This window comes from Pagrus pagrus (genome assembly GCF_965226575.1).
Source record: "Pagrus pagrus genome assembly, chromosome: 22".
In the NCBI taxonomy this organism is placed as follows: domain Eukaryota; kingdom Metazoa; phylum Chordata; class Actinopteri; order Spariformes; family Sparidae; genus Pagrus; species Pagrus pagrus.
The window spans coordinates 810,373-832,872 of NC_140204.1; the positions used below are offsets into that span (position 1 = coordinate 810,373).

The window sequence follows — 22,500 nt, forward strand, 5'->3', positions numbered from 1 at the left end:
TGGAGGAAGGTGAGAGCCAGCAGGCAGAGAAGACGGCAGGAAGACATGGCGGCGTCTCGGTGGACCGTTATCGGCTGTGTTCAGACTGTTACCGTCACTTTCTTCCTCCTTCTCCTCTCGTCTTCACTCCATCAGCGCTCCTCGCGGACTCCCGAGCGGATCCAAACCTCGCGATAACCATCAGTCCAAGATGTCAACAGAAGCCGGAGAGAAAGCTCCCGCCCACTCCTCAGGGGCCAGCCAATGAGAGGCGCGACTGTTGAGATTGACGTGCCCGCCGAGCAATCCGCGCGTCGCAGCCGCTCCGCAGCAGCCAATCAGAGGAGGACATTTGGAAAGGCGGTGTCTGTGATGTGTTTCCTGTCTTAGTGTGACGCCTCGAGCTGCAGAAAGTTCGTGAAAAGAGGAGAAAGTGAGAGTCTGCCACGTCTGACGCATTCCTGAGAGAGGGAGGGCGAGAGACACGCAGTCAGAGCGGGAGAGAGAGAGAGAGGGCGAGAGACACTGAGTCAGAGCGAGAGAGAGAGAGGGAGGGCGAGAGACACGCAGTCAGAGCGAGAGAGAGAGAGAGGGAGAGAGACACAGAGTCAGAGAGAGAGAGAGAGAGAGGGCGAGAGAGAGAGAGAGGGCGAGAGACACGCAGTCAGAGCGGGAGAGAGAGAGAGAGGGAGAGAGACACGCAGTCAGAGCGAGAGAGAGAGAGAGAGGGCGAGAGACACGCAGTCAGAGCGAGAGAGAGAGAGAGGGAGGGCGAGAGACACGCAGTCAGAGCGAGAGAGAGAGAGAGGGAGGGCGAGAGACACGCAGTCAGAGCGGGAGAGAGAGAGAGAGGGCGAGAGACACTGAGTCAGAGCGAGAGAGAGAGGGCGAGAGACACGCAGTCAGAGCGAGAGAGAGAGAGAGAGAGAGGGCGAGAGACACGCAGTCAGAGCGAGAGAGAGAGAGAGAGGCGAGAGACACGCAGTCAGAGCGGGAGAGAGAGAGAGAGGGCGAGAGACACTGAGTCAGAGCGAGAGAGAGAGAGAGAGGGCGAGAGACACTGAGTCAGAGCGAGAGAGAGAGAGAGAGGGCGAGAGACACGCAGTCAGAGCGAGAGAGAGAGAGAGAGGGAGAGAGACACGCAGTCAGAGCGGGAGAGAGAGAGAGAGGGCGAGAGACACGCAGTCAGAGCGAGAGAGAGAGAGAGGGCGAGAGACACGCAGTCAGAGCGAGAGAGAGAGAGAGAGGGCGAGAGACACGCAGTCAGAGCGAGAGAGAGAGAGAGAGGGCGAGAGACACTGAGTCAGAGCGAGAGAGAGAGAGAGAGGGCGAGAGACACGGAGTCAGAGCGAGAGAGAGAGAGAGGGCGAGAGACACGCAGTCAGAGCGAGAGAGAGAGAGAGGGCGAGAGACACGCAGTCAGAGCGAGTGAGAGAGAGAGGGGGCGAGAGACACTGAGTCAGAGCGAGAGAGAGAGAGAGAGGGCGAGAGACACGCAGTCAGAGCGAGAGAGAGAGAGAGAGGGCGAGAGACACGCAGTCAGAGCGAGAGAGAGCGGGAGAGAGAGAGAGAGAGGGCGAGAGACACTGAGTCAGAGCGAGAGAGAGAGAGAGAGGGCGAGAGACACGGAGTCAGAGCGAGAGAGAGCGGGAGAGAGAGAGAGAGAGGGCGAGAGACACTGAGTCAGAGCGAGAGAGAGAGAGAGAGGGCGAGAGACACGCAGTCAGAGCGAGAGAGAGAGAGAGGGCGAGAGACACGCAGTCAGAGCGAGAGAGAGAGAGAGAGGGCGAGAGACACGCAGTCAGAGCGAGAGAGAGAGAGAGAGGGCGAGAGACACTGAGTCAGAGCGAGAGAGAGAGAGAGAGGGCGAGAGACACGCAGTCAGAGCGAGAGAGAGAGAGAGAGGGCGAGAGACACGCAGTCAGAGCGAGAGAGAGAGAGAGAGAGGGCGAGAGACACTGAGTCAGAGCGAGAGAGAGAGAGAGAGGGCGAGAGACACGCAGTCAGAGCGAGAGAGAGAGAGAGAGGGCGAGAGACACGCAGTCAGAGCGAGTGAGAGAGAGAGGGGGCGAGAGACACTGAGTCAGAGCGAGAGAGAGAGAGAGAGGGCGAGAGACACGCAGTCAGAGCGAGAGAGAGAGAGAGAGGGCGAGAGACACGCAGTCAGAGCGAGAGAGAGAGAGAGAGGGCGAGAGACACGCAGTCAGAGCGAGAGAGAGAGAGAGGGGGCGAGAGACACGCAGTCAGAGCGAGAGAGAGAGAGAGAGAGGGCGAGAGACACGCAGTCAGAGCGAGAGAGAGAGAGAGGGAGAGAGACACAGAGTCAGAGAGAGAGAGAGAGAGAGGGCGAGAGAGAGAGAGAGGGCGAGAGACACGCAGTCAGAGCGAGAGAGAGAGAGAGGGGGCGAGAGACACGCAGTCAGAGCGAGAGAGAGAGAGAGAGAGGGAGGGCGAGAGACACGCAGTCAGAGCGAGAGAGAGAGAGAGAGGGAGAGAGAGAGGGCGAGAGACACGCAGTCAGAGCGAGTGAGAGAGAGAGGGGGCGAGAGACACTGAGTCAGAGCGAGAGAGAGAGAGAGAGGGCGAGAGACACGCAGTCAGAGCGAGAGAGAGAGAGAGAGGGCGAGAGACACGCAGTCAGAGCGAGAGAGAGAGAGAGGGGGCGAGAGACACGCAGTCAGAGCGAGAGAGAGAGAGAGGGAGAGAGACACAGAGTCAGAGAGAGAGAGAGAGAGAGGGCGAGAGAGAGAGAGAGGGCGAGAGACACGCAGTCAGAGCGAGAGAGAGAGAGAGGGGGCGAGAGACACGCAGTCAGAGCGAGAGAGAGAGAGAGAGAGGGAGGGCGAGAGACACGCAGTCAGAGCGAGAGAGAGAGAGAGAGAGAGGGCGAGAGACACGCAGTCAGAGCGAGAGAGAGAGAGAGGGGGCGAGAGACACGCAGTCAGAGCGAGAGAGAGAGAGAGGGAGAGAGACACAGAGTCAGAGAGAGAGAGAGAGAGAGGGCGAGAGAGAGAGAGAGGGCGAGAGACACGCAGTCAGAGCGAGAGAGAGAGAGAGGGAGAGAGAGAGAGAGAGAGAGGGAGAGAGACACAGAGTCAGAGAGAGAGAGAGAGAGAGGGCGAGAGAGAGAGAGAGGGCGAGAGACACGCAGTCAGAGCGAGAGAGAGAGAGAGGGGGCGAGAGACACGCAGTCAGAGCGAGAGAGAGAGAGAGAGAGGGAGGGCGAGAGACACGCAGTCAGAGCGAGAGAGAGAGAGAGAGGGAGAGAGAGAGGGCGAGAGACACGCAGTCAGAGCGAGTGAGAGAGAGAGGGGGCGAGAGACACTGAGTCAGAGCGAGAGAGAGAGAGAGAGGGCGAGAGACACGCAGTCAGAGAGAGAGAGAGAGAGAGAGGGCGAGAGACACGCAGTCAGAGCGAGAGAGAGAGAGAGGGCGAGAGACACGCAGTCAGAGCGAGTGAGAGAGAGAGGGGGCGAGAGACACTGAGTCAGAGCGAGAGAGAGAGAGAGAGGGCGAGAGACACGCAGTCAGAGCGAGAGAGAGAGAGAGGGGGCGAGAGACACGCAGTCAGAGCGAGAGAGAGAGAGAGAGGGCGAGAGACACGCAGTCAGAGCGAGAGAGAGAGAGAGGGAGAGAGACACAGAGTCAGAGAGAGAGAGAGAGAGAGGGCGAGAGAGAGAGAGAGGGCGAGAGACACGCAGTCAGAGCGAGAGAGAGAGAGAGGGGGCGAGAGACACGCAGTCAGAGCGAGAGAGAGAGAGAGAGAGGGAGGGCGAGAGACACGCAGTCAGAGCGAGAGAGAGAGAGAGGGAGAGAGAGAGGGCGAGAGACACGGAGTCAGAGCGAGAGAGAGCGGGAGAGAGAGAGAGAGGGCGAGAGACACGCAGTCAGAGCGAGAGAGAGAGAGAGGGGGCGAGAGACACGCAGTCAGAGCGAGAGAGAGAGAGAGAGAGGGCGAGAGACACGCAGTCAGAGCGAGAGAGAGAGAGAGGGAGAGAGACACAGAGTCAGAGAGAGAGAGAGAGAGAGGGCGAGAGAGAGAGAGAGGGCGAGAGACACGCAGTCAGAGCGAGAGAGAGAGAGAGGGGGCGAGAGACACGCAGTCAGAGCGAGAGAGAGAGAGAGAGAGGGAGGGCGAGAGACACGCAGTCAGAGCGAGAGAGAGAGAGAGGGAGAGAGAGAGGGCGAGAGACACGGAGTCAGAGCGAGAGAGAGCGGGAGAGAGAGAGAGGGGGCGAGAGACACTGAGTCAGAGCGAGAGAGAGAGAGAGAGGGCGAGAGACACGCAGTCAGAGAGAGAGAGAGAGAGAGAGGGCGAGAGACACGCAGTCAGAGCGAGAGAGAGAGAGAGAGGGCGAGAGACACGCAGTCAGAGCGAGAGAGAGAGAGAGGGGGCGAGAGACACGCAGTCAGAGCGAGAGAGAGAGAGAGGGGGCGAGAGACACGCAGTCAGAGCGAGAGAGAGAGAGGGCGAGAGACACGCAGTCAGAGCGAGAGAGAGAGAGGGCGAGAGACACGGAGTCAGAGCGAGAGAGAGAGAGAGAGGGCGAGAGACACGCAGTCAGAGCGAGAGAGAGAGAGAGAGGGCGAGAGACACGCAGTCAGAGCGAGAGAGAGAGAGAGGGGGCGAGAGACACTGAGTCAGAGCGAGAGAGAGAGAGAGAGGGCGAGAGACACGCAGTCAGAGCGAGAGAGAGAGAGAGAGGGCGAGAGACACGCAGTCAGAGCGAGAGAGAGAGAGAGGGGGCGAGAGACACGCAGTCAGAGCGAGAGAGAGAGAGAGGGGGCGAGAGACACGCAGTCAGAGCGAGAGAGAGAGAGGGCGAGAGACACGCAGTCAGAGCGAGAGAGAGAGAGGGCGAGAGACACGGAGTCAGAGCGAGAGAGAGAGAGAGAGGGCGAGAGACACGCAGTCAGAGCGAGAGAGAGAGAGAGAGGGCGAGAGACACGCAGTCAGAGCGAGAGAGAGAGAGAGGGGGCGAGAGACACTGAGTCAGAGCGAGAGAGAGAGAGAGAGGGCGAGAGACACGCAGTCAGAGCGAGAGAGAGAGAGAGAGGGCGAGAGACACGCAGTCAGAGCGAGAGAGAGAGAGAGGGGGCGAGAGACACGCAGTCAGAGCGAGAGAGAGAGAGAGGGGGCGAGAGACACGCAGTCAGAGCGAGAGAGAGAGAGGGCGAGAGACACGCAGTCAGAGCGAGAGAGAGAGAGAGGGGGCGAGAGACACGCAGTCAGAGCGAGAGAGAGAGAGAGGGAGAGAGACAGAGTCAGAGAGAGAGAGAGAGAGAGGGCGAGAGAGAGAGAGAGGGCGAGAGACACGCAGTCAGAGCGAGAGAGAGAGAGAGAGGGCGAGAGACACGCAGTCAGAGCGAGAGAGAGAGGGCGAGAGACACTGAGTCAGAGCAAGAGAGAGAGAGAGAGGGCGAGAGACACGCAGTCAGAGAGAGAGAGAGAGAGAGAGGGCGAGAGACACGCAGTCAGAGCGAGAGAGAGAGAGAGGGCGAGAGAGAGAGAGAGAGAGGGCGAGAGACACGGAGTCAGAGCGAGAGAGAGAGGGCGAGAGACACGCAGTCAGAGCGAGAGAGAGAGAGAGAGAGAGAGAGAGACACGCAGTCAGAGTGAGAGAGAGAGAGGGCGAGAGACACGCAGTCAGAGCGAGAGAGAGAGAGGGCGAGAGACACGGAGTCAGAGCGAGAGAGAGAGAGAGAGAGGGCGAGAGACACGCAGTCAGAGCGAGAGAGAGAGAGAGATAGAAAAGAGAAAATTGGCAGCCAACAAACTACTTTCTTCCCTCAGAAACGTGGCGTCGAACAGGGATGCAGTCTGTCTCCTACTCTGTTCGACATTTATATAAATGAATTGGCTGAAAACCTGGAGCACTCTGCGTCCCCTGGTATCACCATAGAAAACACTGAAATCAAGTGTTTGTTATATGCTGATGATCTAGTTTTGCTGTCCCCTACCAAAGAAGGCCTGCAACAACACCTGGATCTCCTGCACAGTTTCTGTCACACCTGGGCTCTGACTGTCAACCTGAACAAAACTAAAATACTGATTTTCCAGAAGAGGTCTGGGAATCACAGCCTTAAACATCAATTTTATCTAGACAAAGTCCAATTAGAGCACGCAAAAAATTACACATATTTAGGTCTCAATATTAGTTCAACAGGTAATTTTCAAACGGCGGTGAATGAGCTGAGAGACAAAGCGAGAAGGGCATTTTATGCAATTAAAAGAAACATCAGAACAGATATTCCAATTAAAACATGGTTAAAAATCTTTAAATCGGTAATAGAACCCATCGCTCTGTATGGCAGTGAAATATGGGGCCCGCTCAGCCGATATTTAACATTTACTGACTGGGACGATCACCCAATCGAAACATATTACACCTGCAGAGACACATCCCAAATAACGCCTGCCGAGCAGAACTGGGTCAGTACCCCCTACAAATCACAATCGAAAAAAGAGCCATCAAATTCTACAACCACCTAAAATCAAGTGACCCCCAGAGTTTCCACTACAAAGCAGTAAAATCCCAAGAGACAAACTTGGAGAAAAGCCCCCTCAGTCAGCTCGCCCTGACTCTCAGCTCCCCGACCTCAACACCAGACCCTCAGGACAGACCCCAAACCATCCGGCCCGACCAAATCATAGAAGGACAGAAAGAGAAATACACCACCTACTGGAAAGACACCACAGAGAACCAGAGCAAAATGGACTGTTATTCAGCCTTAAACAGGCCGTACACAGTGGCAGAACACCTGAGCACCGTACCTGAGCACAGCCTCAGACAGACTCTGAGCAGATACAGACTGAGCGGACACAGTCTGGCTCTGGAAACCGGCCGACACAGACGGACCTGGACTCCCAGGGAGGACAGACTCTGCTCGCTCTGCTCACAGGGAGAAGTAGAGACTGAGCAACATTTTCTACTCCGCTGTGACAAATATCAACAAATTAGACAAAATTTCTTCCCCAGATTTAAAAACCACTGTGAGGAATTTGAGACACTTCCAGACGTAGACAAATTAAAATATGTTTTAGGTGAGAAACCAAAGTGCTGCAGACGAGCAGCTGAGTATGTGTCCTCCTGCCACAGACTGAGGGACGACCACAGAGACACCACAGAGCAGCAAACCACCGCTCCAAACTCTGCTCCTGGAAATACTGTAAATATGTCGTGATCACAATCATTTTCTTCTTTTTTCTTTTCTTTTCTGTGTGTAGATTGATAAATGTCTCAATTGTTAAGTTGTTTATATTTTATTGTTATGTTTATATATCCTGCGATTGACTGTCATTAATCATCTGTTTATTTTTATTATTATTGTGATTAATATTATTTTATTGTTATATGCTTTGGCAATATAAGCACTGCCTTGTCATGCCAATAAAGCTTTTGAAATTGAAACTTGAAAATTGAAAATTGAGAGAGGGCGAGAGACACAGAGTCAGACTGCAGAGAGAGAGAGAGAGGCTCATCAATACTTCTGATTGTTAGTGTATAGATCTGAACACAGAAACTACACATTTCATTGTAAATTGAATTTAATAATATTTTTACCCTGTTCGTGTTATATTTGTTCATCATGCATACACATGTGTAAAGGCCAATCTGTGTACTGTATTTACATTTTATTCATTATAATCATGAAGTAGAAACTTTATTTTGAATTTTTATTTTGAAGTGCTTTACATCAACAACAATACGAATTAAAACAATTTACAAGAGAAATACCAAGCACAGAGTACACACACACAGACATCATCATTATTATTATTATTTACATGTTTTAATTGTTTTCTATATTAATCAAAGCATGTAGAATATAAATGTAACAGCACGTGATACTGTAATATATTCAGAACAACTTTGTTTCATCAATCAATCAATCAGTGTTTATAACCATGAAGAATAACGTGTACATGACTCTTCATTAAAGTATGTTATGGATTTGTTTGCATTAGACCATCACACATCTGATAACATACATTATGTTTTAAGTGTCACTGTCACTTTTAACACGGAGTCTGTTGGCGCGCCTCATTAAATATGTGACGCGTCAGAGCGGAGACGAGCGGCCCCGCCCCTCGCCTCTTGTTGCCATGGTGAGTGTAAACAGCGCAGCGAGGAGGTCGGCTGTTTGTTTCAAGATGGCGGACAGACCCAAGTTCCTCACTCCTGCCGAGGTGGCCGCTCACAACACTGCTGCCGACCTGTGGGTGTCGTTCCTGGGCAAAGTGTGCGACCTGACCCCGCTGATGAACCAGTACCGAGGTCAGTTCAGGTCCGGTCCATACCGCATACTGTCACATACTGCGATGTGTACTGATGTTAGAAATCAGTCAGTCACACTTTGTTCATACAGGACCTTTCAAACTGACTGAAGTAAACATGAACACAGGTCCAGAGACGAACACCTGCATTAAGATCAACAGTTAACAGAATAAAAGAGAAATGAATAAAACATGAATGAAACAAGCCGGCAGATGATGGCTGAAGTCGTTTGTCATGGTTCAGTACATTTTCCAACAAACCATCACACGAGTCATAAATAAATGCAGGACTTTTACTTGTAACAGAGTAATTTTACAGGTGTGTTAAAGCAGCATGTTGTGGTTTAAACTGTGGTGGGCGGGGCTACAGGTGCGTTAAAGCAGCATGTTGTGGTTTAAACTGTGGTGGGCGGGGCTACAGGTGCGCTAAAGCAGCATGTTGTGGTTTAAACTGGTGGGCGGGGCTACAGGTGCGTTAAAGCAGCATGTTGTGGTTTAAACTGTGGTGGGCGGGGCTACAGGTGCGTTAAAGCAGCATGTTGTGGTTTAAACTGTGGTGGGCGGGGCTACAGGTGCGCTAAAGCAGCTGCAGGTAAACGAACATATGTTTGACATGAACATGTCTGCGTGCAGGTGACGCTCTGCTGTTACCCATCCTGGAGTGTGCGGGGCGGGACATCAGCTCCTGGTTCGACCCTGAAACCAAAGACGTGAGTGCTCATCAATCAAACCGGCCAATCAGTGAGCAGCTCTCAGCTCTGCTTCTGGTTCACCTGCATGAACCTGTCCTCTGTCCTCAGGTGCTGACGTATGTGGATCCACTGACCAACTGTGTGAGGTACTACACCCCCAGGGGGCGCTTCGTGCACGTCCCGCCCGCCAGCCCTCGCTCAGACTGGGTCAGTGACATCGGCCGGCCCTGGTGGAGGGACGAGCGCTACGAGGTGGGGCTGCTGACCGCCAAAACCAGGTGGATACGAGTCATCAATGCGCTGACGTCACAGGAGCAGCGACTGCAGGTGACTGTCCACACACAACTCACCTGAACACTGTGTAACAGCAGGTAGGATGGTCTCCTGGAACAACCAATCACAGCCCTCTGACAGCTTCCAAAACAGTTACGTCTCAGAGCAGCAGCTACATGAGCTACAGCGGGGTTAGCCAGTTAGCTTGCAGGGCAGTGAGGATCTGGATCAACTATGTCGCTGTGTTGCAGGAATATCTACTGAAGTTAGCATGCTAACAAGTTAGCCCCGACCCTCCCTGCTCCAAAGCTCCTGTGCTAGAGGTGTAAACAGCAACACTCCCCTGGTGCTCCAAACTTCTAGTCCAGACCGCTAGCTGAACAGCTAACCAAGCTAACTAGCTAACGCAGGCTAAAGTTGGCAGCAGTCAGCAGTAACTGTGGTGATATCTGCTCCCTGATTATTTTAAGTATGAATTCAACACAAAGCCATTTCTTACATAATGCACCTTTAACACATTTGAGCCAGTCAGAAACTGTTTTATTGAGAATTAATAAATTGTTAGCTAAAGCTAGCCAGCAGCTAAGTTAGCAGTGTTTAGCATCAACAGATATATGTATTAAAGACTCTAGAGCTGCTTCACCGGCTACATGCTACATAATTAGCAGAAACTTAGCATAAACTGAGTCAACCTCGCCTTCAAAATAAAAGTCTGGATCACTGCTCCTGTAGAATGTCCCTTCAGAATTAAAGCACCATGTGTTAGAGACATGTTCTGGTCAGAGGCTCGTACAGCTGAGCGGCGTCACAAGGTGAAAACACAGCGTCTGTAGCAGATAAAGCAGCAGTTTGACAGACAGATAAGATTTTAACATTTTATTTAACAGAGATTTCATTAGCGGACATGTTGTCATGGCTGAGCTGCTGCAGAGGCTCATGTACATCAGTGCAGAGAAGGTGTGAACGTTTCCTGTAAACTGATCCCGACCTGCTGCTGCTCCTCAGGTGTGCTCAGAGGAGACTCTGGCTGAGATCCTCCAGCGTTACCTGCGCTACAACTCTCACGCCCGCAGCTACACCTGGAAACACGGCGGAGTGAGTCTGGACATGAGCAGGACGCTCGGCGAGAACGGCGTCCTTGACGACGACCACGAGCTCTGGCGCCTACGACTGGATCGAGACCTGTTCAGCCCTGCCCTCCTCCTGCACTTCAACGACGACCTCACCGAGGGCTGACCTCTGACCTCTGACCTCACCTACACACCTGTACAGACTAATGGCAGCATTATACCCACTGCAGTTAATGTGAATGAAGGTTCACGTGTTTTCTCTGACGATCGTTTTAATAAAATCATCGCCTCCAGCAGCTCTAACGTTCCTACAGTTCTTTGTTGTAGAGTATTTGATCTAGATTTCTCCAGAGGCGGCTGACGAGAGAACAAACTGAGCAACACGATAAAGTTCAGTCGGATCCGAACGAACGTCCACCGGACAGTTTGATTCTAACCTCAGTGTGAACGGGACTCATTTGAGGAAGTTTCTGTAGAAATCTGTTAGAATAAAGGGAAGTGTTGGGCTGACTCACATCAAATCTGCCTGCACGGATGTGAACAATCTGAGAAATGTTATGAAATCATACATGTATATCTGTGAAGTGATGAGTGGACAGTTTTCACACAGCTCGGAGGAAACCGGAGCGTTTGACAGAAAGCAGCTCAGCAGGGACGTTAACGAGGTGGGTGACGATCCGGGAATATAAAACGATGTTGTGGTGAAGTTCGCTGCACTCAGGGCAGCTGCAGCTGTGAGACGGGCTGGGTTTGTTACTGAGCTGGTACAGTGTTGGTTTGAATCCTGCAGACGACTCATCTTACTGTTCTGATGTTATTTCAGTTAACGAGCAGCAGCAGCTCGTCTGTCCACAGTGAGACCTTTGGATGAGTTTAAAATATGTAGTAAATGTTCAGTGATCACCTCAGGGTCCATTTATCAGCTGTTCTGGAGCTCTGGATCAGAACCAGGATCTTCCTGAAGGTCATGCCATGTGACTGAAAGCTCCAGAACAGTGACTCAATGGACTTTGTGTTGAGATTGTCCATCGACCTGATGATGTCTCTAACACCGAAGACTGGTTTCCTGTCAGACTCAGGCTAACATGCTAACATGCTAAATGTTAGAAAGTGAAGACGTGTATGTTGACAGATGTTTGTGGAGCAGCAGCAGATGTAGAGCTCGTCTGTAGATGAAGCCTGTGAGCAGCAGCCTGAAAGCTCCACAAGACGTTGAGTTCAACCTCTGACTGTAGTTTGGTGTCTGTCAGGTGGACACAGTGAGGACGGTCGTCTTAAAGGACAACAGAGGAACATCGCCGTCATGACAGACTACCGCTACGAGAATGAGATAGACAGCACCGCACTGTGGACCAAAGGTGTCTGTCTGTGTCTGTCTGTCTGTCTGCCTGCCTGTCTGTCTCTCTGTCTGTCTGTCTGCCTGCCTTCCTGTCTCTCTGCCTGTCTGTCTGTGTCTCTCACAAAGGTTGGCATAAGAAAGTGAAGCTACTCAAACAGTCTGTTGTCATGTTGAAGTTCAGCAGCGATTTAAAAGAGAAGAGACATTTTCCTGTTTTGTTGTTGAGACTTGAAGTCGTCCTGCTGACTGACGTTTCTGTCTGCTGCAGAGACAATAAAATGTTATTAAAGACACAAACATCTGTCCTGACTGTGATGAGATAACGTGATGACCTGTCTGTCTGTCTGTCTGTCTCTCCACCTGTCTGTCAGATGGTCCCCCTGTCTTCCTCTCAGGTGTCTCCAGGTTCAGACGCTGGTTGTTTCCTGCTCTCACAGCTGCAGTCATCCTGATCCTGATCATCGCACTGGGAGCCAGCAGTGAGAGCACACACACACACACACACACACACACTCACACTCACACACACACACACACACTCACACTCACACACACACACACACACACACACTCACACACACACACACACACACACACACACACACACACACACACACTCACACACACACACACACACACTCACACTCACACTCACACACACACACACACACACAGTTGAGCTATGTCGGACATTTTGTTTTCGGTTTCACCACATCACATCTAATTCAGTGACAGCTGTGATGCTTCTGAACTCAGCGTGACGGGTCAGAACATTTTCACATGTTACTCTGTGAACTGAGGATTTATTTGGACCGGACCAGAGGTGACTGTGGAGACAAACCAGCACAGTTCTGGTGACTGTGACTCAGTTTGTGTCCAGCATGCTAACTTCAGCCAACACTGTTGTTTCTTCACTCTGTTCATGATGTTAGCTCAGTTCTTCTGTCTCTGGTCATATTTTACAGACTGCTCCTTTAATAATTAAAACACTTTGAGGGATAATCATTCTACTACGTCCTTAATGTGTGTGTGTGTGTGTGTGTGTGTGTGTGTGATCAGGCACGAAGACCTCCAATCGTCTGTGGTCGATGGAACAACGTGTTTCCAACCTAAGCGACGTCATCCAATCACTGAACAGCTCCCTGCAGCTGGCTGAAGGTAACACAGGATGTGACCACATCAACATGCTAACATGCTAACATGCTAACGAGTGTCCTGTCCTCTCTGGCAGAACGAGCTAAAGAAGCTCAGCAGCTGCAGTTTGCTGTGGAGAAGAACAAGGAGCAGCTGACCTCAGGTCTGTTTCACTGCTCGTCACTCAGGCTGGTTATTGATTGGTTAATCATCAGATCACACATATTCACATGTTGATCACCAGCTGACCACTGGTGAAAATGTCCAGTTCACATGTGATATCATTTTATCATCACGTGTGTGTGTGTGTGTGTGTGTGTGTGTGTGTGTGTGTGCTCAGTGTCCGAGGCGTTGAAGCAGCTGTCAGTGGTTGATTCTCTCAGCAGGAGCGTCGCTGCGCTCAAATGTTCCCTCCAACGCATCATCAACAACAGTACGTCAGCACTGTACCTGTCTGTCTGTCTGACTGTCTGTCTGTCTGTCTGTCTCTCTGACTGACTGTCTGTCTGTCTGTCTCTCAGGCTCAGCAGGAGACGGGTGTTGTCCTGTCGGTTGGGATCAGTTGGACCTCAACTGTTTCTTCTTCAGCAAGACGGTTCTGTCCTGGAACGAGTCCAGAGTGTGGTGTGACAAAGAGGGAGCTCACCTGCTCATCCTCCACACCGACAGGGAGTGGGTGAGACAGCCTGCCTGTCTGTCTGTGTGTCTCTCTGTGTGTCTGTGTCTGTCTGTGTGTCTGTGTGTCTCTCTGTGTGTCTGTGTCTGTCTGTGTGTCTGTGTCTGTCTGTGTGTCTGTGTCTGTCTGTGTGTCTGTGTGTCTCTCTGTGTGTCTGTGTGTCTGTGTCTGTCTGTGTGTCTGTGTGTCTCTCTGTGTGTCTGTGTGTCTGTGTCTCTCTGTCTGTCTGTGTGTCTGTGTGTCTGTGTGTCTCTCTGTGTGTCTGTGTCTCTCTGTGTGTCTGTGTCTGTCTGTGTGTCTCTCTGTGTGTCTGTGTCTGTCTGTCAGTAACTGTGTGAAGCTGGTTCAGGTCTCATGATTCAGTGTTTTATTCCACAAGATGTGGTCTTGTGGTAACAGCTGGTGTTCTGTGTGTTCAGGACTTTGTGACCGGTCGTACAGGTTCTGACTTATACTGGGTCGGTCTGTCCGACTGGAGGACCGGGCGCTGGGAGTGGATCAACCGGACTCCGTACACGATAGAGCGCAGGTACGAGCTCACTGATGACATCAGAAGTCCGTTTTAGGAAGCGGTCCAAGATGTTGTAACGTTGTGGTCGTGGTGTTTCCAGGCGCTGGGTGCCGGGGCAGCCCGACAGCTGGTCCGATCATGGCCTCGGTCCCGGGGACGAAGACTGTGCTCACCTGCACTACAACGGACGTCTCAACGACCTGCACTGCTCCACCAAGCTGCGCTACATCTGCCAGAAACACAGCAAACGTGGCTGAACGGACTCGTCCTCACAGGCAAGCAGCCATGTTGGAAGTCATAACGGGCTGGTAACGGGTTCCACACGGGTCAAACTTTGCCCCAAAATAAGGTTTAAAACACTTTTTTCCCCACAGGTTCAAATTCTACATCACGTCTCACGACACCTTCATTTATGGCTCAGTCCAGATCGCCATGATGCGGCACCGTCAGCTCCTCCCGCCACAGCACCAGAACAAGTTCCACATATTAATGTTTCCAGCTTCTTCACAGTCCTCACACACGGCTCATCTCGCTTCAGCCGGAACCAGAACACCACAGAATGACCTGGAACTCATCAAAGATACAGAACATCTGTGATGAGCTGCTGTCAGAACTTCTCAGGACCATAACAACGTCTTGAGAACTTGTGTGTGTTGTGTACAAAGCTTCACTCAGTCTTTACAAGATATCTTCTGTCAGATTTCTGCATTAAAATGTGTAAAAACAATGTTTGTTCTTTGTGTTGTTGGGTCGGGTCTTTAGGTTCTGCTGCAGGAACATGAATCATGTGTGAACCGTTCAATATATCAGTATTTCTGTCAACACTAGTTTGAGTTGAGGTGAAGCTCTGAGTGAAGTCAGCACTCAGCAGAGACTCTGGTTCTGGTTCTCTCTCTCCTCTCTGTAACGTTACGTTCATGAAGTAAAGTCCATTTCCCCTCCAGCTCCAGTCAGCAGTCGACACTACAGAACCTGGAGGTCACCTCCGGATCACTGCTGCAGTCAGGTTGATAAACAGGAGTGAAGATAAATCCACTGTCTCTCTGAGCTCTCCTCCCGTCAGTGAACGAGAAGGTCTGGTTCTGTATGGGCTCATTCTTATGTTTCGTGTTGACTGAAACTTCAGCTCCATTTCCTTTCACTTCCTTCACTCGACTATCAGCTGACATTTAGAAACACCTCTCATCCTTTCTGTGTTTTACACTTCAGGTATTTAAACTCCAACACTTCACCTCCTCAGACTTTATTTTAATGCTTCACCTCCTCTCAGACTTTATTCTAACGCTTCACCTCCTCTCAGACTTTATTCTAATGCTTCACCTCCTCTCAGACTTTATTCTAACACTTCACCTCCTCTCAGATTTTATTCCAATGCTTCACCTCCTCTCAGACTTTATTCTAACACTTCACCTCCTCTCAGACTTTATTCTAACACTTCACCTCCTCAGACTTTATTTTAACACTTCACCTCCTCTCAGACTTTATTCTAACACTTCACCTCCTCAGACTTTATTTTAACGCTTCACCTCCTCTCAGACTTTATTCTAACACTTCACCTCCTCTCAGACTTTATTCTAATGCTTCACCTCCTCTCAGACTTTATTCTAACACTTCACCTCCTCTCAGATTTTATTCTAATGCTTCACCTCCTCTCAGACTTTATTCTAACACTTCACCTCCTCTCAGACTTTATTCTAACACTTCACCTCCTCAGACTTTATTCTAACACTTCACCTCCTCAGACTTTATTGTAACACTTCACCTCCTCAGACTTTATTCTAACACTTCACCTCCTCTCAGACTTTATTTTAACACTTCACCTCCTCTCAGACTTTATTCTAACACTTCACCTCCTCTCAGACTTTATTTTAACTCTTCACCTCCTCTCAGACTTTATTTTAACACTTCACCTCCTCTCAGACTTTATTCTAACACTTCACCTCCTCTCAGACTTAAACACTTCACCTCCTCTCAGACTTTATTCTAACAATTCACCTCCTCTCAGACTTTAACACTTCACCTCCTCTCAGACTTTAACACTTCACCTCCTCTCAGACTTTATTTTAACTCTTCACCTCCTCTCAGACTTTATTTTAACACTTCACCTCCTCTCAGACTTTAACACTTCACCTCCTCTCAGACTTTATTCTAACACTTCACCTCCTTTAAACGTTCTGACCTGTGACACGTCAGCTGCTTTCAGTGCGGAGACACATGATGACACACAGCTCTGGTGTTACGTTGCGTTATGTTACGTTTGAAGGACGACTTTTAGCTCAGTTAGCTCAGTTAGCTGTGCAGCTAGCGGTCCTACTCATCAAGTTAAGACAGATTCTGTAATGTTGGCTGTTGAATGTTTGTTGCTTCAGCTTCACATGTCTGTGTGTCTGTGTGTGTGTGTGTGTCTGTGTGTGTGTGTGTGTGTCTGTGTGTGTCTGTGTGTGTGTGTCTCTGTGTGTGTGTGTGTGTCTCTGTGTGTCTGTGTCTGTGTGTCTGTGTGTGTGTGTGTCTGTGTGTGTGTGTGTGTGTGTGTGTGTGTCTGTGTTTCTGTGTGCGTCTGTGTGTGTCTGTGTCTCTCTGTGTGTGTGTGTGTGTGTCTGTGTGTGTCTGTGTGTGTCTGTGTGTGTCTCTGTGTGTGTCTCTGTGTGTGTGTGTGTGTCAGTTCAAAGTGCAGTGTGTGGGCATTGACCTGGGCTCAGTGTTTGGACAGTCAGTCAGTTTGTCAGTCGTCAGCGTGAAGAAGTGGACCGGAGACGGACAGGGGACATCGCCATGACAACTGAGTACCATGACGACACTGAAGACGACAGCAGCTCCTTCTGGAACAAAGGTACCTGTCTGTCTCTCCACCTGCCTGTCTCTCCACCTGCCTGTCTCTCCACCTGTCTGTCTCTCCACCTGCCTGTCTCTCCACCTGTCTGTCTCTCCACCTGCCTGTCTCTTAACTTGTCTGTCTCTCCACCTGCCTGTCTCTCCACCTGTCTGTCTCTCCACCTGCCTGTCTCTTAACATGTCTGTCTCTCCACCTGTCTGTCTCTTAACATGTCTGTCTCTCCACCTGTCTGTCTCTTAACATGTCTGTCTCTTAACATGTCTGTCTCTCCACCTGTCTGTCTCTTAACATGTCTGTCTCTCCACCTGTCTGTCTGTCAGAGCCTGCTCCTGTCTTCCTCTCAGGTGTCTCCAGGTTCAGACGCTGGTTGTTTCCTGCTCTCACAGCTGCAGTCATCCTGATCCTGATCATCGCACTGGGAGCCAGCAGTGAGAGCACACACACACACACACACACACACACACACACACACACACACACACATTTGAAATATTTATTTATGCCCACATAACAAAGAAGTACAAGGGTTCTTGCACAAGGGACATAAACAGCCAGTGCAGTTGACAAGGGAAGACGTCCGTCACAAAGCGCCTGAGGCTGAACACAGTTACATACAACATGACCTCAGGTCAGATAGAAGCAGACACTCAAGGATACAGAAAACATCGTCTCCTCCAGACTGAACGGCTGCCAATAATAACTGAGACTGAGCAGTACCTGGCTAACTGTTTAGCTCTTCTTTTAGGGAGGCCAGCCACCTGAAGGCCCCTCACAACCAACGTATGCACATGCCCCAGACTACCAGATACAAAGACTAGAAGTTTACATCTGTAGCCCAGCTGAGAGGTGGTCTGCTGCAGCTGCTGGTGTTTCAGCACCTTGGTTAGAAAGGCCTCCTCTAGGCTGGAATCAAAGGTACAGCCGACCTCCAGAATGAACACCTCTCTACGATGTTCATTAACAACAACAACATCAGGAGTATCAGCTGTTACATTAGAGAACACTGAGACATCATTACACAGGCTGAACATACTCGGCTTCACTGTGTTTATACAGCATGATGGTGACCTGAAGATAGACACACACACACGTTTCAGGTTCCAGGTGTTTAACCCTGTGTGTGTCTGTGTGTGTGTGTGTGTGTGTGTGTCTGTGTGTGTGTCTGTGTGTGTGTAGACACCAGCACGTGGAGCAGACTGTGGTCGGTGGAGAAAAGTGTCTCCAACCTGACGGAGGTTCAGAGCGCCGGGCAGCAGCTCACCAAAGGTAACACAGCTGTGAGGTCAGGTCGGGACGGACTTCCCTCTGACTGGTCCTCAACCTCCTGTCCTCCTGTCCTCCTGTCCTTCTGTCCTCCTGTCATCTGTCCTCCTGTCCTCCTGTCATCTGTCATCTGTCCTCCTGTCCTTCTGTCCTTCTGTCCTCCTGTCATCTGTCCTCCTGTCCTCCTGTCATCTGTCCTCCTGTCCTTCTGTCATCTGTCCCAGATGCAGCCAAAGACGTTCACCGTCTCAAGTTTGCCGTGGAGAGCAACAAGGACCAGCTGACCTCAGGTGAGTCCGATGTGCCCAGAAACACAGAACATTCTGGTTCTGACCTCAGCAGCGGTCAATACTGACGACCAATCACGTCCTGTGTTCAGTGTCGGAGGCGCTGAAGCAGCTGTCGGCTCTGGAGTCCCTCAGCAGGACGGTGGCCACGCTCAAGTGTTCCCTCGAACGCATCATCAACAACGGTACACACACACACACACACACACACACACACAGAGACACACACACTCACACACACACACACACACACACACACACACACACAGAGACACACTGTCCTCACTGTGAGGTTGAACATCTGATTGGTCCTTATACAGGCAGAAGTGCAGTACTGTCTCACACATCCTCCGTCTCTCTCCCTGTCTCCCTGTCTGTCTGTCTCTCAGGGTCAGTCGGGGACGGCTGTTGTCCTCTCGATTGGACTCTTTCTGGCACCAGCTGTTATTTTTTCAGTAGGACTCCTCTGTCCTGGCACGATGCCAGAAACTGGTGCAACGGACACGAGTCTCACCTGGTCATCATAATCACTGACGAGGAGTGGGTGAGACAGCCTGTCTGTCTGTCTGTCTGTCTGTCTGTCTGACTGACTGACTGACTGACTGTCTGTCTGTCTGTCTGTCTGTCTGTCTGACTGAGAGACATAAATAATCTATTCATAAACAGCAGAGGACCCAGCATTGATCCTTGTTGGACGCCTTCAGAAAGTTGAATCTGTCTGTCTGTCTGTCTGGTTCAGACCTTTGTGACCCATCACGCCATGGGCACCTTCTACTGGGTGGGTCTGACCGATGAGAGGACGGGACATTGGGAGTGGGTCAACCAGACGCCGTACGTCATGAACCGGAGGTGAGCTGTCCTTTCTTTCATCAGCCTGCTCTTCATTCTTTCGTTTGGACTTTCGGACTCACACCGGTCCGCTGTAGAAACACTGTGAGGGGCTGCGTGTGTCTGATGCTGCAGGTGGTGTTGAGAGGATGAACCGTGGACACTGGTACTGGTACTGGTACTGTTCCTAGTCTAGGCTGGTCGGGTGTGTTGTGGGGTTACATTAACAGAACCTCACTGGGACTCAGCTGTTGTGGTTAAATGTGTAAAATGTAGGACGCTGACTGAGGAGGCCGGGGTCACGTCCTGTCTGGAACAGACTGTTAGACTGTTACGAGTTCTAAGAGGGTTCTGATGAAACCAAAGTGGGTGGTACCGGCCATCGCCATCTTGTGGAGGCTAGTTAGCTAAATAAGCTAATCTAACTTGAAGCTACCAAACGAGCTAAAGCTAAGAAGCTATCAGAAACAAGAACCCCTCTTGTGTAAACAGTCAGAACCCTCCTGAACATTAGCTGTAAGCTAGCGAGCAACAGCCGACACTGTTGTGTTCAGTGAGTCTCTGTGGATGTCGTTGCTGCGACAGGTTGAGAAGAAAAATCCACTTTTTAAACCCAAAAGTTTAAAAAACGAACTTTTTCTCATTAATATTCTCACTGAAAAATCAGCACCTGGAAACTATTGACCAATGTGCTGATTTTTCATATGAATTATTAATATAACATATGACAGGGACTTAAAGAGATGAGTCTGATTCAACCAGTACAGGAAGTCATTGTCACTGTGTTTATCTGTGTCTGCGGCGTCCAGACGGTGGAAACCCGGTCAGCCCGACAGCTGGACCGGTCACGGTTTCGGCCCGGGAGATGAGGACTGCGCTCACATTCACAGCGACGGACGCCTCAACGACCTGCACTGCTCCACCAGGTTGCGCTACATCTGCCAGAGGCACAGCCAGCGTAGCTGAACAGCAGGCTCCGCCCACACACTGCTCACCTCATACAGGTGTTCACCTGCTGTGGACTGTAAACCCAAACACCATGAAGTCCTTTATTTTAGCTTTACTTCCTGTTCAGACTCAAACAGCGAACGAATCTCCAAACTTGTATCAGTCTGATATTTCTCCAATAAAAACACATCGATGAGACTCACTGTTGTTGCTGCATCACCATGAGCACACACACACACACACACACACACACACATTTATATTAGTGTGTAAACGCCCCCATCATTCTATCACGCTAACAAACATTAACAAGCTAATATTTAGCAGACAATAGCTAGCAGGCTAACGACTACTGAGGGGCTAATGTAAAAATAACAGGCTAAACATTTAAATTAGCATGCTAACACTGCAAAATGTGTCGCCCTCATTAACAGGAAGTCAGGTGATGATTTCTTTTTGTTATTGTCAAATGTTCTGAACAAAACGAAGAACGAGCGACTAACAAGTGTCACAAATACTGATGGAGCACCAAATGTGGATTCATCCGCCGCTGAGAATATCCCTGAATATCTCCTCCTTTAAGATATTCAGTAGGAACCAATGAGCCACAAACAGGAAGTCAGACAACATTCAGAGACGGACCAACATGTTGTTGACAGCAAGACAAATATAAAGTATGATGAGCTCATGTTTGTTCAGCCGTCAGAAGCACAAACACAAAAGAAAACATCAGAGTGAGAGCAGATTTATTATCTCACCACACAGGTCAGAAAACAGAAACATGTCGACGGCCAGAAGGTCAAAAACCTCCACAGTCACAACATGTGGGAACAAACTGGCTGCTTGTCAGAACACTGAGGGAACAATGTTGTCCCGTCAGAACGAACAGGGCCGAGGCTACGGTGGCCTTGAAGGTCAAAACACAACAACATACCGTACAATGTAATTGGATTTTTATTTTATTTATACAGTTTCCTGTCTGATCATCTGATTCTCCACACTAACCCTCACGTTCTCAGACCGTCAGACGTGTAAACTAGTAACAAACATGAACGTATGTAATAAATCTGTTGGATCACATTTCATCAGCTCTTCTTTCCTCCAAACTTCACAGTCAGCCATGTTTCATTTCATGTAGTCCGATTATACAGTTAAAAACTACAAGTCCCACCATCAGTAAAGTGCAACAACATGTTTCCTGGAAAATTTAAAAAACTTTCATAAATACTTTAAATGATGATGAAGTCCAAAAGTGTTAAAAATAATAAATTACAAACTTTAAAAAGTCAGGCATCAGTGTGTGTGTGTGTGTGTGTGTGTGTGTGTGTGTGTGTGTGTGTGTTAGTCGGTCAGGTGAAATGCTCGGCTCAGGATGAGCTCAGTTCTGGCTCCTCCCAGGTGACACGCCTCCAGGACGCACACCAGCCTCTGATTGGCCAGCTGGGCTGCCATGGCGATGAGGTCAGCTGAGAGAGAGAGAGAGTTTAATTGGTTAGTTTGTTGTCAATAAACTGAACCAGGTGTGTGTGTGTGTGTGTGTGTGTGTGTGTGTGTGTGGACTGACCTGGTGAAGGTGCAGGTGTGTGTGAGGAGAAGGCTCCGTGTGATAAGATGGAGGTCCAGGTGTTGGAGTGATGGAGGAGAGAGGAGGAAGAGGAGGAGTGAGGGAGGAAGACGGCGTCCACCAGCACACCGTCTGACAGAGCTGCAGAGAGTCAACTTATCATGATTAGAATTATTATAATTATATTAATTAATTATAATTAATATAATTATATATAATTAACACAAAAACACAATCAGCTGTTATTAAATAAGGTGATAACTCCTGTACTGTCCATGAGGGGAGGCAGCAAACAGTCAAGTTTAATCTTCCAAACTGTCTTATAACATGTAAACAACAATAATAAACGTGATTATTACTGAGTAATAAATTAAACTGTTTCAGTCTGAAGGTCATTAATGAATAAACGACCTCTCAGTCTCAGGGTGTAGTAATCTTCAGGGATGAAGTCAAACTTTGCAGCGACAGACCCCTTTCCTCCCATCGCCACGGCGACCGCCTGCTCCTCCCTGTGGGCGTGGTCGTAACGCATTGGCAGCGTCTCCGTGGCAACCGACGGAAAGGCAGGTGGGAGTGGGGCGGTGATGAAGGACGAGGCGTCGTCATCGTCGTCGTTTTCATCAGCGTTGGCGTTTTCTAGGAACTCCATGGAGGCCTCAAACAGGACGACTGCAGACAGACGGACCCATACCAATAAGCATTTTCATTATTCATCCATATAATAAAAAAAGATAAATGCTCATCATAATGTCCCAGAGTCCCAAGAGACGTCTTTAAATGTCTTCATTTGTTCAACCAACAGTCCAAAGACTCTTCATACATACA

At 50.0% G+C, this 22,500-nt stretch overlaps 4 protein-coding genes across 5 annotated transcripts in view; 2 read left to right on the forward strand and 2 right to left on the reverse strand.

Moving 5' to 3' along the window:
* The window catches only part of plod3 (procollagen-lysine, 2-oxoglutarate 5-dioxygenase 3), a gene marked incomplete at its 5' end in the record, with an annotated part of 18,492 nt that extends 10,924 nt beyond the window's left edge, over positions 1–7,568 (reverse strand). Inside the window, 2 exons of the mRNA XM_084344431.1 lie at positions 6,755–6,872; positions 7,545–7,568. Of these exons, the coding sequence (XP_084200557.1) occupies positions 6,755–6,872; positions 7,545–7,568 (142 nt within the window). The remainder of the gene's footprint in view (positions 1–6,754; positions 6,873–7,544) is intronic.
* Positions 7,569–8,086: 518 nt separating this feature from the next.
* cyb5d1 (cytochrome b5 domain containing 1) lies at positions 8,087–10,588 on the forward strand (the record flags this gene model as incomplete). Its single annotated transcript, XM_084344771.1, has 4 exons — positions 8,087–8,258; positions 8,891–8,967; positions 9,058–9,276; positions 10,228–10,588. The coding sequence occupies 4 exons, from the start codon at positions 8,087–8,089 to the stop codon at positions 10,456–10,458; spliced, it is 699 nt and encodes a 232-aa protein (XP_084200897.1). The 3' UTR covers positions 10,459–10,588.
* Positions 10,589–10,687: 99 nt separating this feature from the next.
* Positions 10,688–20,309, forward strand: asgr1a (asialoglycoprotein receptor 1a). The gene is made up of 17 exons (XM_084344432.1): positions 10,688–10,957; positions 11,543–11,650; positions 12,003–12,110; positions 12,691–12,789; positions 12,863–12,928; positions 13,106–13,198; positions 13,287–13,441; positions 13,861–13,970; positions 14,053–14,204; positions 16,642–16,782; positions 17,106–17,213; positions 17,962–18,051; positions 18,273–18,338; positions 18,428–18,520; positions 18,725–18,879; positions 19,075–19,184; positions 19,973–20,309. The coding sequence occupies exons 2-17, from the start codon at positions 11,596–11,598 to the stop codon at positions 20,127–20,129; spliced, it is 1,758 nt and encodes a 585-aa protein (XP_084200558.1). The 5' UTR covers positions 10,688–10,957; positions 11,543–11,595; the 3' UTR covers positions 20,130–20,309.
* A 531-nt stretch (positions 20,310–20,840) lies between these two features.
* The window catches only part of LOC311252007 (RPA-related protein RADX), a 7,158-nt gene continuing 5,498 nt past the window's right edge, over positions 20,841–22,500 (reverse strand). For both annotated transcript variants that reach the window (XM_084344753.1, XM_084344752.1), the window contains exons 17-19: positions 22,087–22,344; positions 21,676–21,816; positions 20,841–21,577 (exon numbers count right to left, since the gene is read on the reverse strand). In XM_084344753.1, coding sequence (XP_084200879.1) covers positions 21,453–21,577; positions 21,676–21,816; positions 22,087–22,344 — 524 coding nt within the window. In that variant the 3' untranslated portion in view covers positions 20,841–21,452. The remainder of the gene's footprint in view (positions 21,578–21,675; positions 21,817–22,086; positions 22,345–22,500) is intronic.